The 18,161-nt window shown below is 45.7% G+C and overlaps 1 protein-coding gene across 1 annotated transcript in view; it reads left to right on the top strand.

The window, feature by feature from the left end:
* Nucleotides 1-15,011, top strand: part of LOC135816230 (uncharacterized) — a 124,031-nt gene extending 109,020 nt beyond the window's left edge. The window contains exon 7 of the mRNA XM_065329639.1: nt 14,436-15,011. Within this exon, the coding sequence (XP_065185711.1) occupies nt 14,436-14,572 (137 nt within the window). The 3' untranslated portion in view covers nt 14,573-15,011. The remainder of the gene's footprint in view (nt 1-14,435) is intronic.
* The last annotated feature ends 3,150 nt before the right edge of the window (nt 15,012-18,161 follow it).

Below are 18,161 nucleotides of genomic sequence, written 5' to 3'. Positions count from 1 at the left end.
TTTTTAGCTAAGCTTACAATAGGAGGTGTTCGTAGCCGCTAGGGTCACTTCTCGTTTCTCCCTCTTCTTGTCCGGGGCAATAAACGTCCTTTAGGTTACGGTGACCTTGTTGTGTGAGTGGTTGGGCAGTAGCCGTATATTGCGGCTGAACGCTACTACTAGCGGGATACCCGGTTACGACATTTGGCGCTGCGAGCAGGGTCTGCCCACCACTCTACAAAGGATGGCGGAAACTAGCAATTGCCAGGCAGAAGAGGTCCGGAGGGCGCTCCGCGACGGAGCGGCGGCCTTGGAGGCAACCGGGCGCGAACGGCCTGCCACGCTGCTGCGGAGGCTGCGTGGCGAGCTGGTTCGGTTGCAGCGGTCATCGGAGGGCTTCTTCTCCTCCTTCGTCGGTGCGGATGCCGGCAGGAGTGAGGATTCCCCTCCGGTACCAAGGCGGAACGGTTCCCTACCCCAGAAGCGGCGACGAGAAAGCGAGGAGTCTGCCAACGTCGCACCAGGAAAGAGGTCCTGTTCTGACCGACGGCGGGTGAAGCGGGAGGAGCGGTGGCAGGCGCATTTGGCCAAGCGAGGTTGGCCTGCGGAGAAGCCTCGCGGTGAGGCGGCGGTAACAGTTGCCGCGACTACTGCTGCAGCTGCCGTGGTGGCAGCGGGAAGTGTGGCGGGAGTTGTCAATGCTGCACCTCCCAAGAAGCCCTCCTATGCTGACGCGGTCCGCGGCGGGCCAGAAGGTCAAGGTGACCAGGTCGCGATGGACCTGGACACCGATCTCGATTACGGAGGCACGGAAGACGAGGAAGAGGTCAGCGCAACCTACACCGGTCGGCTACGGTCGGTGGTCGTTAAACCAGTCCGGCCACCACCGCCACCACCGCCGGCACCTTCAGCGGAACCCCAATGAGCGCCTGCTCACGCGGACATCGTGTATACTGACTTGTATGTATTGCTGACGCATGATCTACATGTGCATGTATCATGATGTATGTCTACCTCTCCTTCAGTGAACCAATGCTTGCATATGAACTAGTCTGCGGCATGCTGTTGTGCTGTGTGCGTCACCTGCTTGCGGTTAGCAGTCACTTGCTCGCATGGGTTCAGTTATGGGTCGTGACGGAAACTCTGGCAAGGCTTTAGACAAGGTGTGGAACTGCGGTTAGTTCCAAATCATGTATCAGCATTGACTGTGGTTCTGATCAGTCTGAGTAGGTGTCATGGTTGGTTGCGTTGTCTGTACGTCTAGAGGCTTGTTGTTACCCTTGAGGGCATTGGTGGTTTGTTCGGAACAGCGCTCTGATAAGGGTCTAGTGGTTGTGATTCGGTGTGATCCGATGGAGTTGATGTATCCTGGGAGCCTGTGGTTAGGTCAGGTTACAGTTGACGAGGATAATTTATTAAGAGTCTGGTGGCGCCACCAGGGATAACGATGTACTAGGGTACTGTGTGCGTGTGTGTGTGCGTGTGGACCGAATGCACAGAGGTCAGAGTGTCGGGACGGCTAAGGTAACAATGGACAGCTCTTGATGAGCTGGTCGTGGGCGATCGGGAGTATCGCGCGAAGACCTGGGTCTTCGGTGGGCCGCTAGGAAGTGCTAGCGGGCCCAGTGATAGTATAAAGCAACGTGTTCGTCGCTGGGGAGTCAGTTGGTGGTTGTTGTACCTTGTTTCCTGACGGATTGTGCCTGGGTCCTGTCGTCCCGGGTTTTATTTTTATTTTTGTGTTCTTAATTTGTTGTGTGCGTGAGAGGTGCGATGGCTCAACGAGGGCAAAACCAGGGTGCTGCCGGTGCAGCGCCCGTAGGTGGTGGTGGCGCTGCTGCTGAGGGGGCAGCTGCGCTTGGAGGTGTTCCTGCTGCAGGAGCCGCTCCAGCGAGAGCAGGCGGCGCGGTTGCTCGGCCTGCTGTTATGCCAGAGACCTTTGATGGAGAAGGAGATTGGCAGGAATACTTGGCCTATTTCATACAGTGTGCGGAAGTCAACGGATGGCAGGATCCGCAGAGGGCCCAGTTCCTTGGGGTGAGGCTGCGCGATGCGGCTCGCCGGTTCTTCACTACCTTGCCTGCTGCTCGACGAGTGAATTGGCAACATCTCTGCGCTGATATGGGCAATCGGTTTGCCCCTGCTGCGGTTGCAAACCAGTACAAGGCCCAATTCCGTACGCGGCGACGGAAGGCGGGTGAGGACCTACTGCGGGTCGCTGATGACCTTCGTCGCTTAGTCGTCCGGGCTTACCCTATGATGCCAGATGCGGTTCGCGATGATTTGGTGCGAGACCAATTTATCGAATCTCTTACACCAGTGGCTCTTAGGGTGCTTTTACAGGAGAACCCACCGGCAACCGTCCAAGCGGCGGTCGAAACGGCATTGCACCTGGAAAAGGTATGGTCAGAGGTAGAGCTTCCACCAGATGCATCGACCAAGTAAGTGGGCCCTTATGTAGGGGTGGGGTTGGGCGCGGTGCTCTCCCAAGCTGATTCTGAGGGCTGCGAACGGCCCGTGGCTTTTGCCAGTAGATCTCTTACCGACACGGAGCAGCGGTATGCGTCCACGAAGAGCGAGTTGCTCGGCATTGTTTGGGCCTTCCGGCACTTCAGGTGCTATTTGCTGGGTAGGCCATTTCTGGTGCGCACGGACCATCGCGCGTTGGAGCACTTGTCTCGGTTTAAGGATCCCCCTGCGATTATCGCGCGTTGGTTAGAGTTCCTCAGTGAGTTTGATTATGTTGTGCAGTACCGTGCGGGGCGGTCCCATGCCAACGCCGATGGCCTATCCCGACTTCCTGGGAAGGCGTCTGCGGTGGCTTCTGTCTCTGCTAATACGGTGGCAGAGCATGTAGTACCCTCACCTTTGGTGCAGCGTCGCGGTTGGACGTTGCAGGACTGGCGCGACTGCCAGAGCAGAGACACGGATTTGTCTCAGTTAGCTACGTTGCTCAGCGGTGATGAATCTGCTGAGGTCGCGGACTTGACAGGTGTCAGTCCTGCTTTCCGGTCTTACTGGCGAGGACGCCAGCGCATGTTCGTTCGGGAGGGGGTGGTGTGCAGAAAGTGGGAAGATCCATGCGTCTCTGTGCCACCCAGGACCCAGGTACTGGTTCCGGTGAACCAGAGGACTGCGGTTTTGTCTGAGTACCATGACCACGGGGGTCATTGGGGAGTACAACGCACGTACGCGCAGTTGTCGCTAAGGTTTCACTGGTATGGAATGAAACGGGACGTCGAAGACTGGGTCGCAAGCTGTGAATCGTGTAGCCAGAGACGTAAGCCAGCGCAGAGAGGGCGAGGCGCCCCTCTGCAAGTAACATGGTGTGGCTACCCTTTCGAAAGGATTGCTATGGATCTTATTCCTAACCTGCCTGAAACTGTGAGAGGCAACAAACACATCTTAGTTATCGCAGATTATTTTACTAAATGGGTAGAGGCCTACCCACTACAGAGGATGGACGCCGAAACCATTGCCTCAGCATTTGCTAGCGAGTTTGTTGCACGCTATGGTGCGCCGGAAAGTATACATACAGATCAAGGCCGGAATTTTGACTCTGCTCTGTTCAAACACGTGTGTAGCCTGTTGGGTATTAGAAAAACACGCACCACAGCGTATCATCCAGCCAGCGATGGTCTCGTGGAGCGTTTCAATCAGACGCTCGAGAAGGTCTTGTCACACTATGTGGCGGATCACCAGCGGGATTGGGACACACACTTGCCCGCCATGTTGTTGGCGTACAGGGCCACGCCACAAACCAGTACAGGGTATACCCCGGCTTACCTGTTGTTTGGTAGAGAACTCTGTCTGCCACAGGATGTCGCATACGGTTTACCCCCGGTCACGACGGCTCGGGCCGAGACAACTGCAGGATACGTCAAGGAGTTGCGACTTTCCCTGCAAGAAACACATGCGTTTGTGCGGGACAAACTGCGGGCGGTACATCGCCATCAAGCACATCTCCATGACGCGAGCGCAGTGCTCGTGTCGTTCGAAGTCGGCGATTTGGTGTGGATGCTGGTGCCCGCCATCCCAGTTGGAACTTCAGCCAAATTTGCCAAACTTTGGCGCGGTCCGTTCGAAGTTATGACCAAGCTGTCGTCGGTCCTGTACAGGGTGCGGGACCCTGTCGGGAAACGTGGAGTCATGATAGTCCATGTAAACCGGCTGAAGAAGTGTCTAGTGCGTCCGCAACACCTGCAACCAGTACCGGAGGAGGTCGAGCCCGTGGGTGATTCCGGATGCAACCCCGCTAAAGTTCGACAACCTGAAGCGTACCAACCCGATGCCACAGACCTTCTGTACCGGGACGAGTGCGATAATGGCGAAACTTATGGTGGTGAGCCTGCCGTTATGGCACAAGCGCATGCTCCCATTCCTCAGCTGCCACCAGTAGTTCAGCTGCCACAAACGCCTTATGCCATGGCGCGGCCGCAAAGGAATCGTAGACCGCCGGCACGGTTCTGATATTTCATGTTCTTAGAGAAGGTGCTGTGAACTATTATAATAATCATGTGGCATTAGCAATACCATAATTACCGTTCCTAAAACGAAAGTGTTAGTGAAATACGTTGGGTAGGTTTAAATTCCCTTCTTTCCCCTCCATTCATTGCTTGCGCTACGCGGACTCTCTGTACAGTCTTTTCCATTTGTTAGTTATTCCACCTTTGCAAAACACGAGGACGTGTCTTTTGCGAAGCCGGGGGAGATGTCATATCCGGCAATGCTACAACTGTGACTTTTCCTACTCATGACTAGATGTATGTTATTATTATTGTTGGCCGCGAGCATCATGCATGCAGAGCTGTCCTAACGACTACGTATCCCCTTACCTCTACATCTGTGTACTTGTTGTAATGTACTAGTAGTAGTATTGATCCACGCCGCCATCATCTTGCCTCTAGCTCTCCCCTGACAAATCAGTTGGTGACAGTGCGACATATTCATACCTGTCACCGTCGTTATGGTCTGGTGCGCATATACATGTACGTCCGTACTAGTACTGAGTACTCTTAGTCCCGCTGATGACAACATAGGACCTCACCGTATAGCCGGTGCTATTGCTGTTGCACTGAACAATACATTAGCAGCGTAACTGCTTCTCAGCTGGCATTGTCGTTCGCTATTGCATTATAACCCGCGCTGATGTTTACTTCATGTTTTTAGCTAAGCTTACAATAGGAGGTGTTCGTAGCCGCTAGGGTCACTTCTCGTTTCTCCCTCTTCTTGTCCGGGGCAATAAACGTCCTTTAGGTTACGGTGACCTTGTTGTGTGAGTGGTTGGGCAGTAGCCGTATATTGCGGCTGAACGCTACTACTAGCGGGATACCCGGTTACGACATGTATGTACAGTACAATAGACACTGTAGTCAGAATGTATGTACAGTACAATAGACACTGTAGTCAGAATGTATGTACAGTACAATAGACACTGCAGTCAGAATGTATGTACAGTACAATAGACACTGCAGTCAGAATGTATGTACAGTACAATAGACACTGTAGTCAGAATGTATGTACAGTACAATAGACACTGTAGTCAGAATGTATGTACAGTACAATAGACACTGTAGTCAGAATGTATGTACAGTATAATAGACACTGTAGTCAGAATGTATGTACAGTACAATAGACACTGTAGTCAGAATGTATGTACAGTACAATAGACACTGCAGTCAGAATGTATGTACAGTACAATAGACACTGCAGTCAGAATGTATGTACAGTACAATAGACACTGCAGTCAGAATGTATGTACAGTACAATAGACACTGCAGTCAGAATGTATGTACAGTACAATAGACACTGTAGTCAGAATGTATGTACAGTATAATAGACACTGTAGTCAGAATGTATGTACAGTATAATAGACACTGCAGTCAGAATGTATGTACAGTACAATAGACACTGCAGTCAGAATGTATGTACAGTATAATAGACACTGTAGTCAGAATGTATGTACAGTACAATAGACACTGTAGTCAGAATGTATGTACAGTACAATAGACACTGCAGTCAGAATGTATGTACAGTACAATAGACACTGCAGTCAGAATGTATGTACAGTACAATAGACACTGCAGTCAGAATGTATGTACAGTACAATAGACACTGCAGTCAGAATGTATGTACAGTACAATAGACACTGCAGTCAGAATGTATGTACAGTACAATAGACACTGCAGTCAGAATGTATGTACAGTACAATAGACACTGTAGTCAGAATGTATGTACAGTACAATAGACACTGCAGTCAGAATGTATGTACAGTACAATAGACACTGCAGTCAGAATGTATGTACAGTACAATAGACACTGCAGTCAGAATGTATGTACAGTACAATAGACACTGCAGTCAGAATGTATGTACAGTACAATAGACACTGCAGTCAGAATGTATGTACAGTACAATAGACACTGCAGTCAGAATGTATGTACAGTACAATAGACACTGTAGTCAGAATGTATGTACAGTACAATAGACACTGTAGTCAGAATGGATGTACAGTACAATAGACACTGTAGTCAGAATGTATGTACAGTATAATAGACACTGCAGTCAGAATGTATGTACAGTACAATAGACACTGCACTCAGAATGTATGTACAGTACAATAGACACTGCAGTCAGAATGTATGTACAGTACAATAGACACTGCAGTCAGAATGTATGTACAGTATAATAGACACTGTAGTCAGAATGTATGTACAGTACAATAGACACTGCAGTTAGAATGTATGTACAGTACAATAGACACTGCAGTCAGAATGTAAGTACAGTACAATAGACACTGTAGTCAGAATGTATGTACAGTACAATAGACACTGTAGTCAGAATGTATGTACAGTATAATAGACACTGCAGTCAGAATGTATGTACAGTACAATAGACACTGCACTCAGAATGTATGTACAGTACAATAGACACTGTAGTCAGAATGTATGTACAGTACAATAGACACTGCAGTCAGAATGTATGTACAGTACAATAGACACTGCAGTCAGAATGTATGTACAGTATAATAGACACTGTAGTCAGAATGTATGTACAGTACAATAGACACTGTAGTCAGAATGTGTGTACAGTACAATAGACACTGTAGTCAGAATGTATGTACAGTATAATAGACACTGTAGTCAGAATGTATGTACAGTATAATAGACAATGTAGTCAGAATGTATGTACAGTACAATAGACACTGCAGTCAGAATGTATGTACAGTACAATAGACACTGTAGTCAGAATGTATGTACAGTATAATAGACACTGCAGTCAGAATGTGTGTACAGTACAATAGACACTGTAGTCAGAATGTATGTACAGTATAATAGACACTGCAGTCAGAATGTATGTACAGTACAATAGACACTACAGTCAGAATGTATGTGCAGTATAATAGACACTGCAGTCAGAATGTATGTACAGTACAATAGACACTGCAGTCAGAATGTATGTACAGTATAATAGACACTGCAGTCAGAATGTGTGTACAGTACAATAGACACTGTAGTCAGAATGTATGTACAGTATAATAGACACTGTAGTCAGAATGTATGTACAGTACAATAGACACTGCAGTCAGAATGTATGTACAGTACAATAGACACTGTAGTCAGAATGTATGTACAGTACAATAGACACTGCAGTCAGAATGTATGTACAGTACAATAGACACTGCAGTCAGAATGTATGTACAGTACAATAGACACTGCAGTCAGAATGTATGTACAGTACAATAGACACTGTAGTCAGAATGTATGTACAGTACAATAGACACTGCAGTGAGAATGTATGTACAGTATAATAGACACTGTAGTCAGAATGTATGTACAGTACAATAGACACTGTAGTCAGAATGTATGTACAGTACAATAGACACTGCAGTCAGAATGTATGTACAGTATAATAGACACTGTAGTCAGAATGTATGTACAGTACAATAGACACTGTAGTCAGAATGTATGTACAGTACAATAGACACTGTAGTCAGAATGTATGTACAGTACAATAGACACTGCAGTCAGAATGTATGTACAGTACAATAGACACTGCAGTCAGAATGTATGTACAGTACAATAGACACTGTAGTCAGAATGTATGTACAGTACAATAGACACTGTAGTCAGAATGTATGTACAGTACAATAGACACTGTAGTCAGAATGTATGTACAGTACAATAGACACTGCAGTCAGAATGTATGTACAGTACAATAGACACTGTAGTCAGAATGTATGTACAGTACAATAGACACTGCAGTCAGAATGTATGTACAGTACAATAGACACTGTAGTCAGAATGTATGTACAGTATAATAGACACTGCAGTCAGAATGTGTGTACAGTACAATAGACACTGTAGTCAGAATGTATGTACAGTATAATAGACACTGCAGTCAGAATGTATGTACAGTACAATAGACACTGCAGTCAGAATGTATGTGCAGTATAATAGACACTGCAGTCAGAATGTATGTACAGTACAATAGACACTGCAGTCAGAATGTATGTACAGTATAATAGACACTGTAGTCAGAATGTATGTACAGTACAATAGACACTGTAGTCAGAATGTATGTACAGTATAATAGACACTGTAGTCAGAATGTATGTACAGTACAATAGACACTGCAGTCAGAATGTATGTACAGTACAATAGACACTGTAGTCAGAATGTATGTACAGTACAATAGACACTGCAGTCAGAATGTATGTACAGTACAATAGACACTGCAGTCAGAATGTATGTACAGTACAATAGACACTGTAGTCAGAATGTATGTACAGTACAATAGACACTGCAGTCAGAATGTATGTACAGTACAATAGACACTGCAGTCAGAATGTATGTACAGTACAATAGACACTGCAGTCAGAATGTATGTGCAGTATAATAGACACTGCAGTCAGAATGTATGTACAGTACAATAGGCACTGCAGTCAGAATGTATGTACAGTACAATAGACACTGCAGTCAGAATGTATGTACAGTACAATAGACACTGCAGTGAGAATGTATGTACAGTACAATAGACACTGTAGTCAGAATGTATGTACAGTACAATAGACACTGCAGTCAGAATGTATGTACAGTACAATAGACACTGTAGTCAGAATGTATGTACAGTACAATAGACACTGCAGTCAGAATGTATGTACAGTATAATAGACACTGCAGTCAGAATGTGTGTACAGTATAATAGACACTGCAGTCAGAATGTATGTACAGTATAATAGACACTGCAGTCAGAATGTGTGTACAGTACAATAGACACTGTAGTCAGAATGTATGTACAGTATAATAGACACTGCAGTCAGAATGTATGTACAGTACAATAGACACTGCAGTCAGAATGTATGTACAGTACAATAGACACTGCAGTCAGAATGTATGTACAGTACAATAGACACTGTAGTCAGAATGTATGTACAGTATAATAGACACTGTAGTCAGAATGTATGTACAGTATAATAGACACTGCAGTCAGAATGTATGTACAGTACAATAGACACTGCAGTCAGAATGTATGTACAGTATAATAGACACTGCAGTCAGAATGTATGTACAGTACAATAGACACTGCAGTCAGAATGTATGTACAGTACAATAGACACTGTAGTCAGAATGTATGTACAGTACAATAGACACTGTAGTCAGAATGTATGTACAGTACAATAGACACTGTAGTCAGAATGTATGTACAGTATAATAGACACTGTAGTCAGAATGTATGTACAGTACAATAGACACTGTAGTCAGAATGTATGTACAGTACAATAGACACTGCAGTCAGAATGTATGTACAGTACAATAGACACTGTAGTCAGAATGTATGTACAGTATAATAGACACTGTAGTCAGAATGTATGTACAGTACAATAGACACTGTAGTCAGAATGTATGTACAGTACAATAGACACTGCAGTCAGAATGTATGTACAGTACAATAGACACTGCAGTCAGAATGTATGTACAGTACAATAGACACTGCAGTCAGAATGTATGTACAGTACAATAGACACTGTAGTCAGAATGTATGTACAGTACAATAGACACTGTAGTCAGAATGTATGTACAGTATAATAGACACTGCAGTCAGAATGTGTGTACAGTACAATAGACACTGTAGTCAGAATGTATGTACAGTATAATAGACACTGCAGTCAGAATGTATGTACAGTACAATAGACACTGCAGTCAGAATGTATGTACAGTATAATAGACACTGCAGTCAGAATGTATGTACAGTACAATAGACACTGTAGTCAGAATGTATGTACAGTATAATAGACACTGCAGTCAGAATGTGTGTACAGTACAATAGACACTGTAGTCAGAATGTATGTACAGTATAATAGACACTGCAGTCAGAATGTATGTACAGTATAATAGACACTGTAGTCAGAATGTATGTACAGTACAATAGACACTGCAGTCAGAATGTATGTACAGTACAATAGACACTGTAGTCAGAATGTATGTACAGTACAATAGACACTGTAGTCAGAATGTATGTACAGTACAATAGACACTGCAGTCAGAATGTATGTACAGTACAATAGACACTGCTGTCAGAATGTATGTACAGTACAATAGACACTGTAGTCAGAATGTGTGTACAGTACAATAGACACTGTAGTCAGAATGTATGTACAGTACAATAGACACTGTAGTCAGAATGTATGTACAGTACAATAGACACTGTAGTCAGAATGTATGTACAGTATAATAGACACTGTAGTCAGAATGTATGTACAGTACAATAGACACTGCAGTCAGAATGTATGTATAGTATAATAGACACTGTAGTCAGAATGTATGTACAGTACAATAGACAATGTAGTCAGAATGTATGTACAGTACAATAGACACTGCAGTCAGAATGTATATACAGTACAATAGACACTGTAGTCAGAATGTATGTACAGTACAATAGACACTGCAGTGAGAATGTATGTACAGTATAATAGACACTGCAGTCAGAATGTGTGTACAGTACAATAGACACTGTAGTCAGAATGTATGTACAGTACAATAGACACTGTAGTCAGAATGTATGTACAGTACAATAGACACTGCAGTCAGAATGTATGTACAGTACAATAGACACTGCAGTCAGAATGTATGTACAGTACAATAGACACTGTAGTCAGAATGTGTGTACAGTACAATAGACACTGTAGTCAGAATGTATGTACAGTACAATAGACACTGTAGTCAGAATGTATGTACAGTACAATAGACACTGCAGTCAGAATGTATGTACAGTACAATAGACACTGCAGTCAGAATGTGTGTACAGTATAATAGACACTGCAGTCAGAATGTGTGTACAGTATAATAGACACTGTAGTCAGAATGTATGTACAGTACAATAGACACTGTAGTCAGAATGTGTGTACAGTACAATAGACACTGTAGTCAGAATGTATGTACAGTACAATAGACACTGTAGTCAGAATGTATGTACAGTACAATAGACACTGCAGTCAGAATGTATGTACAGTACAATAGACACTGCAGTCAGAATGTATGTACAGTACAATAGACACTGCAGTCAGAATGTTTGTACAGTACAATAGACACTGCAGTCAGAATGTATGTACAGTACAATAGACACTGCAGTCAGAATGTATGTACAGTACAATAGACACTGCAGTCAGAATGTGTGTACAGTACAATAGACACTGCAGTCAGAATGTGTGTACAGTATAATAGACACTGTAGTCAGAATGTATGTACAGTACAATAGACACTGTAGTCAGAATGTATGTACAGTACAATAGACACTGCAGTCAGAATGTATGTACAATACAATAGACACTGCAGTCAGAATGTATGTACAGTACAATAGACACTGTAGTCAGAATGTATGTACAGTACAATAGACACTGTAGTCAGAATGTATGTACAGTATAATATGCATGTACATGCACTTACAATGAACACAGGGAAGTAACCGTGAATACAAGGCAGTCACAGAGCACTTGAATGTACAGTCGTCCCTCTCTAATTCCGCACTTGTTTATCCGGAACCCTTGCCAACCGGCGCACTTTCTGACGAAACCGATTTTTTTCGTTCAATTCCTACATCTTTATCCGGCACTTGAATTCCGCCTCCGGCAGTGACTTTTTGAAACGAATGGCTCAAACTGCACGTAGTTTGATTTCATAATCCGGCAGTCGTGTATCGCGTACTGGACAGGTGCACTCCTTGCCAGGCCAGGCTAGGCCAGTCTGGTCAGTGCCGCGCGCGCGCGCGGGGCCACTTCAGAGTTCAGTTCAGTTGACAACTGTCCTCGACCTCGCGCGGGAGAGTTCAGTTGGGTTGGTTGTTAGGACTTTTCCGAACCCTAACTCACTTAATACAAAGAGAAAGACCAAGGAACTACAAGTTACGCTATACTGTCCACTAACACCACCAGTTTCTAAACAATCAGCTCATGCGATAACATTGCACGACACTGACTGACGGTACTGACGTTCTACAACTAACCACAACGTTCGACCTGCATGATGTCGACTGCTTGCGTGGCCTTCTCAAGAGGGTCAATGTTGTCCAGGAGACAACGGCTAAGCAGTCAACAATACTTTCTTATTTTAGCAAGGAGTAGTGTCCTGCCAATTTTCAGGTGTGTGTGCGTATGTGTGCAAGAGTACATGTGAACATGTTCTCTGTTTTACTTTATCACTGTGTATATTCCTGGAGAACAGTTGAGAATATAAAGCCGTGCACCAAATACTTGGGTCGACACGGAAAAACCCTGCGTTTTGACGTATGATACATGCATGCAATTCGGTAGGGCCGGGTCAGAGGGCAGGATTTCATAATCCAGCACCCTCGTTAATCCAGCAGAAAACGCCGTAGCAAAAGGTGCCGGATTAGAGAGGGACGACTGTAAATTGTAAATGCGTAGCGTACTAACTGTTATGGCTACCGCCAGTGAAGAAGGTGTTTGGCGGCAATGAGCGTTGAAGGACAATACCAGCTGGTAGATATTCAAATTGCGTTTCCATGGTGACGTGTAACAGAGCCAGTATTGCCCATATACTCACTCACATGTAGGCTGACAGGCAGCTCAGCAGGTGTAACGATTCATTCTACTGGGAGAAGCCTTGTCGTAGAGCGCTGGGTTAAATTGCTATCACCCCGTGTCTTTTCTATCATTTTCTGTTTTTTACTATCTTTTTGGCTTCTTCTTCATAAGCTGTCGACGGAGACTCCCTGGAATTCGGCTAAGGCTTGGGTTAATTCAAATACACACAGCCAGTGTGCAGCGGTGATGCAAAGGAGAATGTCTTGAAAGCGGAGGGGGGGGGGTGTATGTGGTGGCACTATTGGCTGTTGCACCGCTCCAGCTGTCTAGATGCAATGTCTGAAAGGAGAAGCTCCCGAAGGCATGATGGTGGGAGATGTGGCGGTATGCTCCGGTAATTCCAGCCCACTTTGTTCTGATCCGGAAATGTTCGTAAATCCGGTAGCTTGCGCACCAAATAGTGCGCGAAACCGTGTGGAAAATGTCATTACAGGCAATGTTTGAATACCACCTACAATCCCCTCCTACGTGGTGTTGCTATCAGGTGGTTGTTCTCCTGACCACATCCACGTGATGTGTAATGTGATGTGCAATGTGATGTGTAATGCAAGCTAGCTACTGGCATGTGTGACATATAAATACTCCGGTATTGGAACTTTCTTATAGGCCATTCACACGACGGGCAAACTTACTTTTATAGTACCGTTTCCTAGGATATTTACTCGGATACGATAAACTTGGACACACGCGAGCAACAGATTTTTTATCTTGGCCGAGGCCCTTTTGCTCGCGATTATCTTTGCACGCCAGGAAAAGTGTCGGTTGTTGAAAGTGCGTACTGCAAATGCAGTGCTTGAACAAAGGAAAATTCAAAATTTAACATTTCCCGGCATTTTCGGGGAGTCACTATGGATACATTGACGGTTGCAAAGTTTGCCAAGCACTGTGTGAACTGGATCACGGTTTGCCCGTGTTATCTTGGTCACACGCGTGCAAATGTTTGCACGTCGTATGAATGGCCTATAAGCAAGTGATCATTTGACCATGTGTCAGTGTGACAGGTTTAGTGACAACGCCGCTGGCGCAGAATTGCGAACAAAAGGACGGGCTGAATCCGCATGTCACGGTGTGTGCGTGTGTGCGTGCGTGCGTGCGCGTGTGTGTGTGTGTGTGTGTGTGTGTGATGGCTTTACTGTACATGGAAGAACAAACCAATCATGCAAGTAAACTTAGGCTGTGATGCACTGATTTTTTGATTGTCCGTCACAGCCTAAGTTAACTTGCTTGATTCATTTTTCTTCCATGTATGGTAAAGCCGTTACACGTGTCGATTCATCTCTTGTTCGTAATTCTGAAACAGTTATCACCTCATCGCTTATTTACACGCTGCTGTGTGTCACTGTTTTCCTTATATAGCTTCTTCATCGTCAGACGGTATGCCATCGGTGGTCAGTTCCTCGCCGAGCGGAACTGTTGTTACCCAAAAGCCAGCGTGGTTGGTCTGTACATTGGCATTGGTGGTGCAGTGCTATTGGCAGCACTTGTTCTCATAACGGTCTGCCTGGTGGTGGTGGTGGTGGTGGTGGTGGTGGTACGTCATAAGAAGGATGGTGTTCCTGCCTGATGGTTGACTTGTGAACAAGATCGACATTGTTTGAATTCGTTGTGGACTTTGTCTTTGCTATTTTCGTTCTGTCTATTCTCTCACGTTTCTTCTCTCTCTCATATCTTCTGTAGAACTTCTTTCCAGTCTGTCTCTCTGCTCTTCATCTCAAGAACTTTTCTCTTTTCCATTTCTTCGTTCTTGTACTTCTCTAAACTTCTCTACTCTTTTTTTTAGTCTTTTTTCTTTTTTCTTATTTATTTGTAGAAAGGCAATGGACATATGGATACGAGTTAAGAGTAACTCTCCATCACTGTAACCAGCTGGGTACTATATACACTTTATTTATTTATTATTTTATCGTCTCCACTTCATGGCACATAGTAATACATAGCCACTACAAGAAAGGGAGGGTGAGTCCAACCACTTGTTTAGTTTCTTTTTGAGAGTTTTCAGTTTTCAGTTTTTGTTGTTTGTGAATACAGTCAATACACTTTATACAGTCTTCAAGCGAGCAGTAGTTTTCGATATGTGGTCGTGACTTGGGTTGTCCGTATTGCCCTGAACAGATGGAGTTAGTCACCAGCATCATAGATCAGGTGAGTAAGCACCGGGATGGATGGTACGCTTTCCAACGGCCAAAGAGAGTTGGAAAGCTTGTGTCTTTGTGGGTAACTTGAACATTTGGGGCCCATGTAAAATCGCACTGATTTTGGGATTTCCCTGCAACTTTTTGCTTCAGCAAAAATGTTGTGCTTGACCGCATTCCTGTCACTTCGCAGTGGCTTTTCGTTGGTGCAGTTTGTATCCCACCCTCCCACCCCTGACTTCTGGGTGTGTGTTTATCAATATAATCTTATTGGCTTTCTTATTGGCCATGTGGCTGTGGCTGTTACGACTGCTTTTCTTTTGTAGTTAAAAAAACGTAGGGGTGGTGTGTGCGTCGCGGGCCTTTGTATGGTTACGTACAGCTTCAGATTGTATGGCTAGTGCCAGGGGAGTTGCATGGGAAGAATACTACTGTATTGTGATTGAACTGAAGCTGGATGATGACCGTGTGGTGAGTGTGTGGGGGTTTTCAAGATACCGTCCTGCTGCAGGGATGTAGGTCCTTTAGCTTGGACGGGTGTTGTTACATTCATTGTAACATCTTGTCGTTTTCTGTGGGCTTTGCTGTGCGACTAGCAGCAGTGTATCTTGTGCTTATTTTTCTTATCTCTATGCATACAATTATTTAAAAAATTAAAAAAAATCAGGAAGAGGATAATATAATAATAATATTCGCGGGATCCGCGTCGGCATTGCTTGAATGTTCAGAAACACACAAACTAGCCTTCGCATCCGCAGGCCACCACTATGCCTGTTCACCTTAGTGGCGAATGCAGACCTCACAAGCGAGTCAGGGGAGAGGAGGTTAGTCTCTCAACCAATCGGGCGTGTAACGGCCCATAACCCTGTAAACTGCATCCTTGTTATTCTCACTCCGAGCTGTGAGTACCCAGTTGACCGCGCTGTTCAGCACGCGTAATAGAGAGGTTAAGTTTCACGTAAAAGTCTTACGTCCGTGAACTTTTACGTCAAAAAGTGAAAAAACTCACGTAAAATTTGACGTGTTTTACGTGAGTTGACTGTCCCGCACGTAAGTTCATGACGTGAGTTTTTGGAAGTTTCGCTTGGTTATTCCGACCGAATTTGTGTGAGTTTCCGGAATTTTATCGAGTTTGTTGAAAGATTTGATATTTGCGTGAACTAAACCCGAATCCTGCCAGGCAAAATTTCACGTCACGTCGCACGTGTAACTTAACCTCTAAAAATTACACGTAACGTGAGATTTGCACCGCGTTTTTTTTTTTTTTTAACAGGAGAAGTAAGCCTCTTGTACGGGCAAAGCAAAATAAAAAGAAGAAGAGAAGAAAAACTAAACTAAAAGGAAGAAAACTAAACTAAAAAGGAGCACCCATTTTGTTAAGCCAGGGGCTGGCTCACGCCTGGCATGAAAATGATAGATTGAGAACTAAAGAAATTAAACATGATAACAACTGTCTAGCTGACCACCAGCTGTGCCTCTGCTCGGACCAGGTCGACAGGGGCATGGTCAAAGTGACGGCGGCGAATTGAGCGTGATCCACGGACACAGCGAATAGCAGACCTGGCTAGCGAAAAGCTTAGCATGCATCTGAGCCAACACACCATCTGGCTGTACGGCGCATGCCTCTTCACGGCTAAAGCACTTGCCAGCCTCTTCACCGTGATGGCAGCTTCGTGGCCCATCCCCCCACAGGAAGAGAAGACCAGAGGGGTGAAGGAACCATGCTCGACGTGGAGAATTCTCTCCCCATACGCACGCTTCTTCTCCCCTTCAAAGCTTCGGTACAGAGAGGAGAGGGATCTGGAGCGGTAGCTTGACGCATGGGGATAGAACACCCTTGTATCAAAGAATGCGTTTCTGCTATCCGTCCAGAACCCCCTCACTCTCAGGTCAGCGCGGGCATCCGGATCGGTGTTGGCGGTGCGTCGCTGGAGGACCTCACCGGTGAGAGGTTGGAGCTTCGGCTCCACCTCAACGTCACAATGCACCTCCTTCATGCATGAGGCGATAAAGTCGGTAGGATCATTGTGACGCATATGGATGAAGCCGGAGAGTTTCCAAATCTGCGCATGATCCACCGAGTAGCGTGCTCCACATGGGCAAGAAGCCAGCAGGTTGTCCAGTGGCCAACAATATCGCATGCGCACGTGGTCATGGAAGTCGGACTTGACGTCGAAGCAGAATCCGTGCTCAGCCACCGGTATTGTTGTGAGCGTGCTGGAGGCTCCCTTCTCTCTTGCCAACGCCATGGCCCGTTGTTGCGGCTCGGGCAGCCGAGACTGGATTTCGTTAGCCTTGGTGTCGAGGGTGGCGTGGTGGCGCTGTTGCACGGCAGTCTTTGCTTCATGGTCTTGTCTGATGCTCCCTATCAGGTCCGAGCCGCCTGTGGCGATCTGGGTTGCAAGATTAGCGGTGCACTCAACCGATGCCGTGTGTTTGCGGGAGGAATCGATGACGGGGTTGTCCAACGACAGACCTCCATATCGAGCTGGAAGCGCAACCATATCCATCTCGACGTCACTGGCCTCATGCTTGGTCAGGGCAGGTAACAAATGGCTGCGAATAGCACTGAGCAAGGGCTCCATATGAGTGCCCATTGTAGGCATGGTACGCTGAAGGAAGGTCCAACGATGTCGGAGGCCAAAAACATAGCCAGCAAATGCAGCATGGGGGTGTGTTGCGGCAATGTCGGCGAGGCGGTCCACTTGTGCTGTCCATGCATCAACTAATAGTTACTTTCGAGTCGAGGTACCTCTCGATGAACGCATTTGAGCCTATGGCTGCACCCAGATGACGCTGTCCAGCTTTGTGGGCCAGGTGTCACCATCACCGGCTATCTTGATGCCTGTACCGGCAAAGATTCGCTCTGCTTCGTCGCGACGTTCGGGCTTCACTACCAAGAATGTTTTGCTGGGCTTCGGAAAGTAGCCATACGCAGGGCCTGCAGACA

Source organism: Sycon ciliatum, chromosome 4, assembly GCF_964019385.1.
Source record: "Sycon ciliatum chromosome 4, ocSycCili1.1, whole genome shotgun sequence".
In the NCBI taxonomy this organism is placed as follows: Eukaryota; Metazoa; Porifera; class Calcarea; order Leucosolenida; family Sycettidae; genus Sycon; species Sycon ciliatum.
The sequence above is the reverse complement of the archived record's forward strand: the minus strand, read 5'-3'. Positions and strand labels throughout refer to the sequence as shown.